The sequence below is a fragment of the Gracilinanus agilis genome, chromosome 3 (genome assembly GCF_016433145.1).
Source record: "Gracilinanus agilis isolate LMUSP501 chromosome 3, AgileGrace, whole genome shotgun sequence".
Taxonomy (NCBI): domain Eukaryota; kingdom Metazoa; phylum Chordata; class Mammalia; order Didelphimorphia; family Didelphidae; genus Gracilinanus; species Gracilinanus agilis.
The window spans coordinates 257,938,392-257,954,560 of record NC_058132.1 but is presented as its reverse complement, the minus strand read 5'-3'; the positions used below and the strand labels follow the sequence as shown (position 1 = coordinate 257,954,560).

The 16,169-nt window shown below is 35.1% G+C and overlaps 1 protein-coding gene across 1 annotated transcript in view; it reads right to left on the bottom strand.

The window, feature by feature from the left end:
• Positions 1-14,164, bottom strand: part of LOC123241459 (sodium channel protein type 1 subunit alpha) — a 138,448-nt gene extending 124,284 nt beyond the window's left edge. The window contains exon 1 of the mRNA XM_044669104.1: positions 13,901-14,164. Coding sequence (XP_044525039.1) covers positions 13,901-14,164 — 264 coding nt within the window. The remainder of the gene's footprint in view (positions 1-13,900) is intronic.
• Between the last annotated feature and the right edge of the window lie 2,005 nt (positions 14,165-16,169).

Sequence of the window (16,169 nt, the reverse complement as noted above, 5' to 3'; positions counted from 1 at the left end):
TCTCTCTCTCTCTCTCTCTCTCTCTCTCTTCTCTCTCTCTCTCTCTCTCTCTCTCTCTCTCTCTCTCTCTCTCTCTCAAAAAACTTTTTTCATTCAATACTTCTGTCTCCAAAATGCATTTTGAGATCACTGTGTAGAAAGGGACATGAACAGACATGTACTGTTTAGTGTGATGATAATGCCTCTTCTCATGGGAATTTGGGAACAAAAACTCAGAAAAACAAAACAAAACAACAATAAATCTGACGTAGCCTAGACTTAGTGGAAATATATTAAGCCTTCTAATCCTTTTTCACTTATTAGGTCTGGCTCTTAGTGTTTCCCTATTTAACAGTAAGTAGTAGAAAACTTAATTCAGAATTATTAGGGAAGGAGAGAGAAAGGAGAGGAAAAGTTAAATCAGCTTTAATTAGTGAAAAATCTGAAGAGACTATTTGTTCAGTCAATTTTTTTCAGTCATCTCTGACTCTTCATAACCCAATTTGGGGTTTTCTTGCCAATGACACTGGAATGGTTTGCCATTTCCTTCTCCACCTACTTTTACAGATGAGAAAATTGAGGCAAACAGGGTTAAGTGATTTGCCTGGGGTCACATAGCCAGTAGGTATCATAGGCTAGATTTGAATTTAGGAAGATGAGTCTTCCTGATTCCAGGCCTGGAACTTCAACAACTTCACAACTTAGCTGTCCTAAAGAGACTATTTAGAATATAGAAATAATGCGTATAAATATAAGAATGATACAAGGTAACTAAATGAGGGAAATAGTACTTACTTGCCACTGGGGGGGTTTAGGGAAGGTTTTATGGAGAAGATGTCCTCTGAGCTAAGTCTTTGAAGGAAGATAAGGATTTGAATAAGGGGAGATGAGGAGAATACATTCTAGGCATGAGGAGAAGGCTAGCCTGAGTGAATATATGAAGTTGGGAGATGGAATGTCCACTTTAGGGAAATAGTCCATTCTGGCTAGAACACAGAATATGTGCAAGGACGTCATTTATGTAATAAGGTCTGAAAGATAAGTTAGAACAAGATTGTGGAGATTTGTATATTCTGGGCTGCAGCATTTGCCTTTAATATTAGGGGCAATAGGGAACCACTGTCAGTTTTAGAGCAAAGGAATGTGATCAGATTGTGCCTTAAGAAGACTATGTTTGGCAGCTTTGAGGAGGATGGACTGGAGAGGGGAATAATTTGACTCTATTTATGGTAAACTAAATTTTAGATCAGATAGGGTACCCAGTGCAGCAGAAAGAACATAGTTTCTGGATTCAGAGGGTCTGGATTTAAATCTCACTAGTGAAGTTTACTAGTTATATGACTTAAGTCAAATAATATACCCTCCTTGGGCCTGTAACGAATTAGAAAGTGACCAGTTGGGAAGCCGTTAGATTCATTCAGGCTATTAGAATCAGTCATGGCTTTTTTGTAATTGAATAATAAAAGCATTTTAATGCTAATTTCATTTTCTTCAGGCTCACTGAGATCTTTTGGATCATTGGGAAAACACTAGTAGTAGATAGGATAAACAGGTTTTAATTTCTTTCACTAGGTTTCTTTTTTGAATATTTTGACAGCTTTTTAGGTTCTGTTTCCTTTGAAGGATATGCATATTTCTTAAGTCATCATCAATTTAAAATATTTTAAAATGTTGTGGGTCTCAAACACTTACTATGGGGGCACATCACTTGACATCTACCAGACTCATGGAAATAATAATAACACTTACCTCCTAGGATTGTGAAGATAAAATGAGGAAATATTTATAAATGATTTGAAAACATTAAAGTATTACCTAAATGCTAGCTATTATTATGTTTTACCTCTTTTTGTATCCTCAGGGCTTAGCACAGTGCTTGGCACAAAGGAAGTCTTTACTAAAAGGCTTATATATTCAAAAAAAATTTTTTTGGTGAGTCAGTGTTACAGGAAATCACAGGCAACAGTTTAACTATGATAATGCTCCAGGAATAGTAGTTTATTTTTTGAAATCTTAAGGATTTTGTGGGCTTTGCTTTTGTAGTATGGGGAAGTGTTATCTGTTAGTTTATGAAGGACAGTGAACTCTTAATGACATATAATTTTGGCTACTTGATGATGTCTTCATAGGTATTCGGAAGGTTATTACATTTTGTACCTTGCAATGCTATATTGTACAGTTTCAATTTTGATCTTTTCCTTGCAAATCTGGAGTGATCAATATCTGTGTTCTTCAGCAAGCGCCATTCTGTAATTTCTGGTAGCAATGATTTTGTCTTTTATTATCATGATTATAGAGGACTTCGTCTTAGCAAGGGGAAGGGTAAAGAAGGAAAGGGTAGAATAGGCTGTAGAAAGATTGTGATTTGAGTAGAGGAGATGAACTTATTCAGGTGGATGGCTTTGATTTTCTTGGCAGAATATCATGTAAAGATATCACCTGAGAGAAAGAGTAAGGCTGGGGAGGGGGATCTAAGTTAGGGACATGAGTATACAAAAGAGAAGGCCTGGAATGGTGCCTTCCCTACCACTTCACTGTGTTTCTGTGAGATAAATGCTTTCTCAAGATTAAACTGTCAAATAAATGTAATTTGCAAAGTTCAATGCCAGTGATTCTAATGTTTAAGGGGTTATTTTGTCTCCTTATAGTAGTACCCAAAAGATGTTCCCCTTATTCTACAGCTACCTGATAAGGGAGATCTAGCATCATTGGAATTTATATTACGGAATTTCTCAAATTTTAGATACAATTCACATTTATAACTTTTAAATAGATGATCCATTTTAAGCTGTTATTTCGTCAGTGCTCCTAATTGCTATTTCTTGTTTTTGTTCACAAAATCAGAAATCAAAAACTCACTCTGCAAGTGGTAAGAGCTGCTAAGAGTTTACTTGCCTCTAGGCTTACTCCTTAGAAGTTCTAGGCATCAATTTCTACAAAGAAGGGTGGTGGGGGTAATAAAAAAAGATACAATGAAGGGGGAATTATGTAGGGATATTATTAGGGCTACTTTCAATTGAATAATTACTTAAAGGTTTTCAGACCCTTCATTTTATATGCAAGAAAAAAACTCCTACAGAAAGGGATAAAGATCATAGATGTAGTGATAGAAGGGGCTCTGAAGACCATCTTGTCCAACCCCCTCATTTTACAGATGATGAACCACAGAAAATTCCTGGTAACAACTGAGGTCTGAGAAAGTTAAATGATGACCTGGGTCACATAAGAAGCAAAATTCAGAAGTTGGAATTGAACCCAGAGCCTTGGATAATGTTTTTTCTTCATTATGGGGCTGCTTTCCAAATCTAAGATTTTATTGTGTTATAAATAGAGAAGTTAAGCTAAACTCTAGATTAGGTCAGAGGTCTTCTATTCAAATCTCACTTCTGCAACTTATGCTTTGTCTTCTTAGAGGCTTACTTTCTTCCTCTGTAAAATGAGAACATTGGACTTGATGACCCCTAAAAGGCTATATTTCTAATGCCAAATTATCTTGGCATTGTTGACTGTGATGCATGGGACACAATCGTCTGTAAAGAATTTAAAATCAATGTCATATAGAGAGCAATGGAAAAGTGTTTGGTGGGTGTGAAGAGGTATAGTGCATAATTAAAGAGCTTCAAAGAAAATCTGAATGAAGTATTTTTGGGGACAGTTCAGCTGTGTAGTGAATAAAGTACTGGAACTGGAGTCAGGGAGACTTGAGTTCAAATCCACCTTCTGACACTTACTGGCTGCGTGTCCTTCAGGAAATCATTTAACCTCAGTTTTCTTAACTTTAAAATGGGGATAATAATAGCAATTGCTTCACAGAGTTGTGGAGATTAAATGAGAGAATATTTGTAAAAACCTTGGCACAGTGCTTGGCACACAGAAAGTATTTGATAAATACTTTAATGGAAGAAATATATGAGCAACAACTAGTAGACAGCCTTAGTGCTGCCATCTTGGTGATTCCAGGAAAAAGTCAGGATGTCTTCAGCACAATGAGATCATAGATCCATTTGCATATTTTACATATCGATAATTATGTTATAGAGGGCAAAATCAATGACTTACTAATGTCATAGTGTTTTTTGTTTTATTAGCCAAAACCTTCCCTTATAGCTACCTTTTGATAAGTCAAAAAATGAGATCAGATCACTAACATGGGGTCATATATTCAGAACTGGAAAGAGATTAAAGCCATCTAATCAACTCCCCTTATTTTACAGATGAGGAAACTGCAGCCCAAGGAGGGTAAGTGACTGGATGAAGGAAAGAAGGAAATATGCATTTATTAAACATCTACTATGTGTGCTAAGTGCTTTATAAATATTACTTCATCTAGGTCTGTATCCCAAAGAGATAAAAAAGGTGGAAAGAACCTACTTGTGCAAAAATATTTACAGCTGTTCTTTTTGTAGTGGCAAAGAATTGGAAATTGAAGGGATGTTCATCAGTTGGAGAATGGCTGAACAAACTGTGGTATATGATGGTGATAGAATGCTATTGTGCTGTAAGGAATGATGAACAGAATGATTTCAGAAAGAGCTGGAAAGACCTACATGAACTGATATAGAATGAAATAAGCAGAACTAGAACAACATTGCACACAGAACTAGAAATACTGTGGAATGATCAAATGTGATACACTTAGCTACTCTACGCACAATAATGACCCATGACAATTCTGAGGGACTTATGACAAAGAATGCTATCTACTTCCTGAGAAAGAACTGTTGGGAGTTGGAATGCAGATCAAAGAATATGATTTTTCACTTCAGTTTATTTGGGTCTTTGTTTTGGGGTTTGGGTTTTATATGATTATTCTCTTTAAAAATGATCAATAAGGAAATATATTTTGTAGGATAATACATGTATAAGCCAGATCAGATTGCTTGCCAGCTCCTGGAGGGGGTAGGGAAGGAAACAATTTGGATTATATAATTTTGGAATACTTATGTAGAAATTTGTTATTATAAGTAAAATAAAATATCTTTACAATAAAATCCCCCCAAATAATACTTCATTTGGTCCTCACAGTAACCCTGCAGATTAAGTATTATTATTATCACCATTTTATATCTAAGGAAACTCAGGCAAAATTGTTTAAGGACATAGAACTATTAAGTGTCTGAGGCCAGTTTTGAACTTAGGCTTCCCTGATTTCAGGCACCAAAGTTCTATTCAATTTGCCATCTAGATAGATGACGAAGCCAATGTTTGGATCCAAGTTCTCTAACTTTAAATCTAATGTTCTAACTATTGCATTGCACTTTTATTCTGTAGGATTTATTTCTTACAAAACAATTTTTCTTTATTTCTATATTTGTTCTTTTCAAAACTAGGTTACCACCAAGTACGTTTTTCTTTTTCTATATTTTCAGAAAATGATTAGGTTGTGATTTTATTCCAGGTTCTTTTCTGAATAGAAAATAACAATTTTATAGGTTTATAGTTTCTAGGATGATTGGTCCCCTTTTCAAAATATAGGTATTTCATTAACCCATTATATAAGCTTCAGAACTACGTCTTTTTGACTATTTTAGACATTAGATTAAATATCCTTTTTCACCTAAACTTACTAGAATTGCTCATAAGGGAAAAAGTTATCTTAAAAAAGTTGAAATCACCATAATTCTGGATCTTCCGTGGTATTATTATAACTTCAATGGAATCTCTAGGCTCAAAAAGAGGAAAATATACAATGATCTAAAATTTGATAAATTGGATATTCATTCTTATTTAATTAAAGGCAATGTTTTGTTTCAAAGAATAAAAGTATTATATTGTATGTTAAATATGCCAGAAGATGTGGCAGTGGAATGTTTCTATTTTCATTCCTTTGGAATTCTCTTAGTGTTTTGTCCTTTTAGGAGTGTCCAGGCATTGAAAGGAGATGGTGCAAAAGAGCCTTAGGAAGAAAATGATCCATTCCACTAAAAAGTACCATCTAATACATTTATGCCAGTAGAGTAGCCTGGGTACAGAAATTTGTCCATAGACTCCCCAAGGTGTCTGATTCTTCTAACATATTACTCCTTTGCCATACTCTTCAATCTAGTAGTACTGCCTTTCTTGCTATTCTTTACACAAGATACTCCATTTCCCAACTTCATTCATTTTCATTGGCTCTTCCTTCTACTTAGAATTCTTCCTCTTCTCATCTCTACCACCTGGAATCTCTGGCTTCCCTCAAGTTCTAGCTAAAATCCCATTTTCTATAAGAAACCACTGCCAATCCTTAGTAGTTACTGCACACAATAGATTCTTAATAAATGCTTTCTAAGAACCAGAGTTTTTAAGGGGGTAGTCAGGATCATTCTATTTGACAAGGCCATCATATATTTTATAACAAGATAAGTTGCAAATCTATTCATGACCAAAAAATAAAAGTTCAAATTATAAATAAATTTGAGAAATATGGAAAATATTACCCTTTGGATCTAAGAATAGTGGAGAAATTTATGACGAACAAAGGACAGAAAATAGATTGGCTAATTTTGATTACATAAAATTAAAAAGTTTTGCACAATAACTCCAATAAAGCTAAGATTAAAGAAGAAACAATTCTTAATTGTAAATAATTATAAATAAATAGTGAAATTTCATTTACAAGAAAGTGAAGCATGGATTCAAGTCATTATCCAAATGATAAATAATCAAAAGATATGAACAGACAATTCTCTAACAAAGAAACAGGCTATTTATAGTCATATGAGAAAAAAATCCACAACACCAAAGAGAAATACAAATTAAAGCAATTCAAAGATTCTACCTCATACATATAAGAGTGGCAATGATGGGACAATGGGAAAACAGGCACGTGGATGGACTGTTGGAAGACCTATGAATAGGTATAACTGATCTGGAAATCAATATGAAATTAAAACCCCAAAGTTACCCAACAGTGCATGCCTTTTGATCCAGTTAAACCACTGGCAGGCCTATGGCCAAATGATGTCAAAGAAGTAGGAAAAACACCTTAATGCATAAAAATATTTATAGCAATTCTTTTTGTAGCGAAAAAAAAAACAGGAAACAAAAAGGATCCACATCTATTCAGGAAAGGCTACGTGATGAATGTGATATAATATTACCATGCTATCAAAAATGAGAAAACAGATAATTTCCAAGGGACATAAAAAGACAGCTAAAGTGAGGCAGAATAAAGGAAGCAGAACCAGAAGTACAATTTATATTCTAACACCAGCATTATGACAATGAATATTTTGAAAGATTTTTATAAACTGATGAAGAATGAAAAGAGGAAAACCAGAAGAGTTTATGTAACAATTCTGTAAAGACAATTTGAAAGTTATAAAAATTATGATCAATATAATGATTCTCTATAAAACCTGAGGACTATGATAAAACATTCTAACCATTTTCTGACAGAGAGGTGATGGATATTAGGTTCAGGATTTTGCCTAATCTACATGAAGCATATGTTACTTCTTTGTAAAAAACCAACCTCCTTGTAGTGGTTCAGATTTGATTCTGATATTTTAATAAACTCTAATGAAATATAAGCAAAGCTACTTGGTATCACTTCCCAAAGGGCCTGCTTTCATATGAGATGATACTAAGAAGTACAAGTCAAGGATACATATTGAACCATTCCAAGAGAAGAACTTCTTGATTTTTCTCCTGCTCAAATTCACTAAGGGATCTCTTAATTCTATTTCACATCTCTGCTGCAATATCAAAACCCTTGGCTAGTTATTTGTAACACAGAATCTGCCAAATACTCATGTTTCTAATTGTTGGTTTTCATTTATTTCCATTTAATTTAAGGAATTTGTTGATGGAAAGTTTTTAATTTCTCTTATTTTTACTTACACCATTATGCCTCTGGACCGGACAAAGTAAATGATCAACCTGAAAGGAAAGAATGTATTACTCAAACTGTCCTGAACTGGATTGTTGGAGAAGGCTGACCAGAGACATCCTGAGGTTCTCATCTCTGAAAATATACCATTCCATGTTCACCAACAGGAGTCAGTCCTACTGAAGATTCATGAAGTGAAGCCTCAAGAGTTGCCTTGACCCTTTGGATCCAAATATAGGGGAGGAAACATGAGATAAAAATAACCATATTCTGAAAGTTGCACTATCTGAAACTATTCTTTGTTTAATTTCAGTCTTTTCAAGTAATCCAAAAGCTGTAATGAAGTGTGACCTTGATGCTATAACCGAGACCATAGGAATGGATTACTCAAGTTTCAAGGGGGCAGATAGGTCAATTAATTGCATTAATGGAGAAAATGTTTCTTAAGGGTGACCTGACAACAGCAGAAAATTTACAAGCATCTCCTTTAGTCATTTTGACTTTTTTTTTAGGCACACTTCTTATGGGCTCACCAGAACCTTAAAGGGAAGCAATCAATAATTGTCCTTACTGGTTGCAGTGGAATCATCTGATACACCTGCCCTTCTCCCCAACTAGCATAATACAGAGATTAGTTGCAAAAGGCTACTCCTTGCTTTTAAAATAATGTTTTTACAAAGCATGTTTTATTCCACAAATGGTGGGGCATTGTATCACAATGTTAAGAATTTTATTCTTTTGGAGTTCCGCAGAGTTGAGGGTTTTCAAGGAGTGGATTTTCTTCTTTAAAGATTTTCTTTGGCCATAAGATGACTTGGCCACGTGACCAAAAAGAGGGCAGAGTAGACACTTTCTTTGATCCCTGTGATCTCTCAAACCTCTCCAAAATGAGAACTCTCATATGAGATAAAACATCTAGGACAGTGATGGGCAAACTTTTTAAAGAGGGGGCCAAAGGAAAAGAAATGCTCATCTGTCAGTCTGTTTCTAAGGCAATTCTTCCTTAGTTTCATTATATTGTATCCTACTCATTGTATTCCTCAGATTAGGAATAATGTCCTGTGGCCAGATAGAATATTTCAGGGGACCACATCTGGCCCCCCGCAGTAGTTTGCCCATCACTGGTCTAGGATAACCAAGAACCCTTAATGAGACAATAAAAGAAGTGTCATTGGAAGATTAAAAAGCCTTGCTTATCTCCTTCCTTATTTGTTCTCTGATGTATCATATGTTCTTTTCTTACTTCATTAAAAAAATAAACTTCCCAAAGGGAAGAATAAAACAAAAACACAAGAAGCTATTAAAACCCTATGGAAATGAAAAAAAAGGGAACTATGAGAAGCAGTCCAGAATTGCTACTTCTTTGAAATCACTTTTAAAAATGTCTGTCTAGTTATGTTGTTCATTCTCTACCAAATGTTGAAGGTGAAATGTAAACCTCTGTAAATTGGCTGATTAAAAGGCCAAAAAAAAAGATTTTTATAAAAAATAAGAACAGAAAGTCACCCACACTACAAGAAAGAAAAGAACATAATTTAATATATATGGGGAAAATCCTAAGTTTTATAACAATCTTTTTCTTTTTTTAAAATTATAGATGACATACATTTCATTCTATTCCCCCCAAAATGAAATATTATTAAAATCTCTTTCCTTTCAGGGAAATACTGCTTCATTTGTAATTCCAGAAGTATATGGGAAAAGAAGAAAAAGAGATTTTTTCTAGCAAACAGAAGCAGGTAAAGGAATTCACTGAAAATCAAAAGCATCAAAATCAAATTATCAATTACAGAAGAGTTATGAAAAGTTTATCACCATAAAATATTTTCATCAACTAAAATATGCCCCTCTATTTGGCACAGAAGAAAAGTTAGTTCAATACTAAGTTTTGAGCATCATTTGACTAATTGTAGCAGGACATGAAACCCTCTTTTGATTTCACTACCTTCTGGCCCTTATTTTATGCCATTGTTCTTACCTTATTCTTCTCAAGTCCTATATCCTTTGTGCATCAGGAATGTTCCCACGAATTTCTTCTCGTAAGAATATGCATAAGAAAATCTGTACCAAGTCCAGGCGACACTGCAGTCTCACCGAACTTGGTTTAAACCATCTTAGCAGTGATAATGATATTTTGTGGGGCAAAACTTACATAATTTGCACATTTACAATGGTACAGAGAAGGTAAAAAGATACAGGAATGTGTTATATTGGCAATAGTAAATATATTCATAAATTTATTGACATTGATTCTTGAACATCGCAAATGTCCCAGTGTAATTTGTGTTGATTGCATTCCTACAAATTCATTAGCTACAACCCATTTTACTTTTTCTTGACAAACATGTTGGGTTCTGCAAAATATCTAGGATAGGGTTACTCTTTCTTACTCTGAATATTATCAGCAAAAGCCCTAAATATGATGACATTAATGGCACATTCATTTTAGCACTCCAGTTACAGAGCTCTGGTCTTGGAGAAAGCAACACAGAAATCTCTGATACTTATATAGAATTGCTTCTCTTTGGACCCAGTTCTACTTACTTCATGAAGAAGATTCCCTTCCCCCAAACCTAGCATTACCTGGAAACATCAGAATCAGTACCATTTTTATTGGTCATAAGCTCCGCCATTCTAAACCTTTTAGCTAAACAGGCACCGAAAAAAAGTTCAAAGGATGATCTGTGCCCATTACTTTGTTTTAATAAAAAACATGAAGCCAACTTCATATACTCATCACCCAAAAGACATTACTTAGAAAAAAAAGAAAATACAATTAAATTTTAAAGGTTAAGATACTGTCAAGATTCCAACTTTAATAAGAACAAACAACTTGAGCACTTAAGGTAGCATTTTCCCTCCATAATGCAATGACTCCATTTGCAAAACAAACCAAGAGAGATGTAGAGATTGTTAGGTAAAAATTCAAGGAATCTCTCATAGGTGAAAATGTTACATGAAGAAAATTCAAATGATAATGTTATTTAGTGAAAGAACATGAACTTACCTATATGAGTCATAGCTATATATTGCTCTAGTTACATAATGATTTTAAGATACAAAATATTACATCACCACAATTAAAAGTTTCTAAACCAACTCTCTCTATTATTTTAACCAATTACTTTCCTGGCTTTTTATTAATTGTTCACATAATGTGCACCTACAAATAAAATTAGAGGAAATTAAAGAAATCAGTATGTTAATATAAGAAAGAACATAGAATTAGATCCAGCACCAGAATTTGTTTGGAAAGCCAAATGATCTTATTTTAAACACTCTGGAAAAAGCCAAGACTTTGTTCAAGGCTTTTAAGTCTGGCTATTGTCATATCTATCATCATTGGGTATTCCCTTGAAATACAGCAACATATATGTACCTAAAAATTCCTTAAAAGGAATATTTCCTGGGGTGAATTTAGCTTCTAAATTATCCATAAGAATGAATTTGTTCCTTCCTAAATGTTAATTTGTTGTTACATAATCTTGGGAACAGTACATAGGCTGAGTGCCAATTCTCTTTTGCTGTTTTGGGCAATGGCGGCTCTAATATTTTTAGCTAGTTGAGGCAAGCCATGTAGTAAAAGTGAAAAATAAATGGTGAATAGATTGAGTGCTCCACTGGTACCATAACATGCTGAAAAAATATGAGGAAGGCTACTAGCCCACTGAATGACACTCTTAACAGAGATTTATAGGAGAATATGGACAATGGTTATATAGGAAAGGGAAACCATGGATGAATTTCATACTCCTTTATTGGAAGGAATACCAACAGGGATGGCAGAGATACAGTGAAGTAGTATGGTACTGGAGAATCCAAACTTGTTTGTATTAAAACATGAAGGGATAATGTTCTCCCCATTATATTGGTCTGAAGTATGGATTCCAGAGTAGCAAAAGACTGGAAAGAAAGGAAGGTTCTTACACACCATGAAGACATTCAATAAACCTTCATTATAAAATACACTACACAAAATGAACATCTGATTTCTGGAAATATAGAGAGTATATGTCCAAAATGCCTAAATCCACATTTAAACAAATATAAATTTAAACAATTTTTCAATCTTTCAGAATTTAATTATTTAATATTGTTCTAACTACTCTCAGGAACTAAATATCCATATTTAAATTAATTTATATTTTGGATTTTACAAAGGTCACATTAACTTTACTATAAAAATTAATTTTAATGAAAAACAGAGAAATTAAAAATTACAATGATTATCCCCTCATTTGATGTAAAATCTTCAAGGCAAAAATGTACTTGATTTAGTCCTCATTCTATATATAACTTGATAATTGCATGTGAGTGAGACATGAACCTAGAAGCTCCTAAGGTAGTAGAGTCATAATGAACTTCAAAGGACACAGGCCCAAAGCATTAAATTGGTTCACTTTGCAGGAGTTTGCTCAGTGCCTAGGGAGGGGTATAAAACAACTCTCTCCAAGGTTTTTCCAAGGCATTTTAGGACTTAAATGGACTACAACTGAAAAAAAATCTCATTTTCTTAATTACCATTTCTCTTGTACTTGTGTCTTATAACTATTTAAATTTACTAAGACTGTGTATGATTGAGAAGTAGCAGAGTGGAACTGAAGACAGGGCTAACTTTTGAGTGGGGGGGGGGAACCTATCTGGGTTCAGTTCCTATTTCTGACATGTATTGGCTGAATGAGGCTGAGCTAGTCACTTAACTTCTCAATACTACGTAGTTGAGTCATTTTAGTCGTGTCTGACTCTTGGTGACCCATTTGGGGTTTTCTTGGCAAAGACATTGGAGTGGTTTGTTATTTTCTTCTCCAGTTCATTTTAAAGATGAGGAAACTAAGGCAAACAGGGTTAAATGACTTGTCTAAGTCTCATAGCTAGTAGTTTCTAAGGTAGGAGCTGAACCCAGGAAGAGTCTTTATGACTAAAGTACCAGAAATCTATCCAATGAGCCATCCAGCAGCCCTCTTAATGCTTTAGGCTACTCTAAGACTATAAGTTGAGAATGTTTTGCTCATCTCCATTGGGGAAGGTGCTTATCTATTTGGAACTACCTAGATCAATGAAATTACAGTTCTAAACAAACAAAATTTAAAAAAACCCAATATGATTAACCAATTTACTCATGAACAGTAAATGGAAAGAGACTACAGGCATCTTTTGAATTCATCTTCAGACATCTGTGTTTTTCTATGATTAAGTGATAATTGTTTTGTAGGTAGGTATGAATTCTGTTAAGTAAAAGAAGACTTCTCTGAGAAAAAGAGGGAAATAATGTAGTTTGTGGGTTACATGTAATGTAACCTCACATCTTACTTCAATGCCATATCCTCATTATGGATGGGGGTGACACTGAATTTTCAAGGGCTTTTCCAACAAAGTGCAAATTTGGGTAATCCTACCAAGCTAGAAAGGCTTTTTTGTGGGTCTGTGAATACACTGTAATCTCAGGACCATTTGAGTTCAGTTTGGGAGAATTACCACTAGATGCCAGTTAATCATGAATACTTTTGATCGCAGAAATTCACTAAATTATACATGAAATTAAGAAGGAGATGCAACCTGTATTAGCAGAGGAGCTATCCACATGACTGAAATCATGGATCCCCTGAAGTGCTGAAGTAATGTGATTAGAATGAAAAAGCATCTGGGTTGAAGCTGAAAACTAAATAATCCCAACATTGATTAAAATGTGTATAATTTGTAATGATTTTAACATTTGTCTCCAGATCTTGGGCCAAAGATTAAACAACACTAGCATTTATTAAAAATGTTTATAATTAATAATGATTTCAACATTCGTGCACACCAAAAATATATCAGAAAACCATGGAGTAATTAAGCTATCAGGAAAATTCCTAAAATAAGTTAAATTGCTTGCTGTTTGAGGCAACAAATTTTTAATGTATTTTATGTATCCATCATAACACATTTTGGAGAGTTCCTTCTTTCAGAACAAATCCTACCTACTGCTAATGAATATGCCAACATGTATCATTTCTTAAGCAGCAAAATACTATCGTTCTCATGGCAATGAGTGCATGCTTTGCTCTAACAATCCAAAGTATGCAATGTTCAAGTAATCTCAGAATAAGCCTGGTCAAGAACACTCACTTTTTTATTGATATAATATGGGTCCAGGTCCTCCAAGGGCTCAGACACCATTCCGGGTGGAATGTCTCCATAAATAAATGGAAGGGACTTCCCAGCTTCCAAGTCACTATTTGGCTTTGGGCCATTCTCATCGTCATCTTTCTTGTCTGGTTTTGGATTCTTAGCTTTCTCTTCTGCAATGCGTTGTTCAATAGCTGCAAGAGATTCTCTGGTGAAGTAGTTGAAGCTATCAGGTCCTGGTGGTACAAGCACTGTTTGCTCCATCTTGTCATCCTGCACATTTTAATTACCATTTATTCTGCATAGGAAAGAGCTAAGAGAAACAAGAAAACAAGTCTTCAGAATGGCAATTAGAAGAAACAGCAATGCTAGTAACTATATAGACTTGACATTATTAGCTATAGATAATGGGTGAGCTAAGTAGTGCTCTGGACCTGGAATTAGAAAGTCGAGTTCAAATCTGGCCTTGGACACTTACTAGCTATGTAATTCTGGGCAAGTCACTAATACACTATCTGCCTCAGTTTCCTCAACTGTAAAATATGGATAATAATACTTAACCTACCTCCTAGGACTATTATGAAGATCAAACAAGATAATATTTATAAGGACCTTAGCAAAGTGCCTGGCACACAGTAAGATTCTCTTATCCTTACTTCCTATAAATAGATAAAGAAAGGGAAATGATTACATGAGGTTTAATTATTTTTGAGGATAATTAAAAAAATTAAGTTTAAGTGTCTATTGGTTCTTGACCCACCAGTTTCCTGGGCTAAGCAGGTTCTGATTTTTATCAAATCAAAATTTTTATGGATTCAAAAGACTGCTTCAAACAAAGGAGAAAATCTAATTATAGTTTTAACTGAAATAAATGAGGTTAATTTTAGTTGCAAAAAACTGACTGCTTATGTGTTGTATGACACTCCTCTTCTTATCTTTGCAACCCACCTAGAAAAAGAAAATGGGCATTTTAATGTAGAAACAAGTCATATCAGTCAATAAAGAGAACATGGGAGAAGATAAAATCTGCATCTTTGGCTGGCTTACAGAATGCCCCCAGATAGCAGGGCTTGCTGGTGCAAGTAGGTCCTCCTACTCCAGAGGCTGAGGGGGGTTGACGACTTAGTTTGGAGTTAAACAATTCTGAGCTGTAGCAGCCTAAATGGATCAGGAGACCTCATTAAATCTGGCACCAATATGGGGAGCCTCTAGGATTGGAGGACCATCAGTCTGCCTAAAGAGGGGTGAGAAGGTCAAAGCTTCCTTCTTCACCAGAGTGGACCAGGCCCATGAGTGCCCATTACATTTTCATCCTTGGCAAGATAGAGATCCAGACTATTAAAAAAAAGTTCACCGTCAAATGATGGATGGGATTTAGCATAGATAGCCTTTACCATTGGTTTCATCTCCACAGCTAGACTGACTATGATCCCATCAATACTAAATGTTGGACGGTGTTTAAAAAAACAGCTCATTTCTCCAGCTCTGTAAGTTTTGCAAAGTGTCTTCCTTATGACAACCCTGTGAAGCAGGAAATATGGGAATTATCCTAATTTTACAAAATTGGAAACTGAGTCAGAGATATTAATACATTTGTCTAAAGTTGTAATCCATGAAGCAGGTAACTCAAGTATTATTAGTCCCCCCCCCTACAGACGTGGGAACTGAGGCTCAAAAAGTTAGCAACTTGTATCAGGGTCACGAAGTGAGCAAGAGTCAAAATTAAGATCTAGACACAGGCCTCTTAATTCCACATTCAATGCTTTCTACACAACATCTTGATGGCAGGTGATCAGCCACGTGGACTGATTTTGCTGTGCTGGTTTTTATTGATTTGAGCACCCAGAGGCACGGCACAAGGTTGGGACAAATGCTAAAGGTGGAAAGAGTAAGAGAGGGCCAATTTAGAAGGAAAAGATGACAGAAGTTTGAAGGTAGATAGCATGAGTGGAAGGAGGCTGGAGAGAACTACATATGCTCCTGTAGTACTCTGACAGGTGAGCAGAAAGAAGTGAGGGTGTCCCAGACTCCTGCATGAATCCGAGTATTTGTGTTTTCACTATGATCAGGTTATTATGGCTCTCCCTATAGTATTAAACACACTGTGGGGACCAGAGGTCTCTGAGCTCTGAGCTTCACATCACTAGGCTGAATCAGATCTGATGCCAGCTGCCAGCTCCCAAGTGTATTGTTTTAAGGGACATTTAATCTGAGCTCATGTTTCACAGGTGCTCCTGAGCCAAATCTTCACTGTGCCTGAGCTACTCCC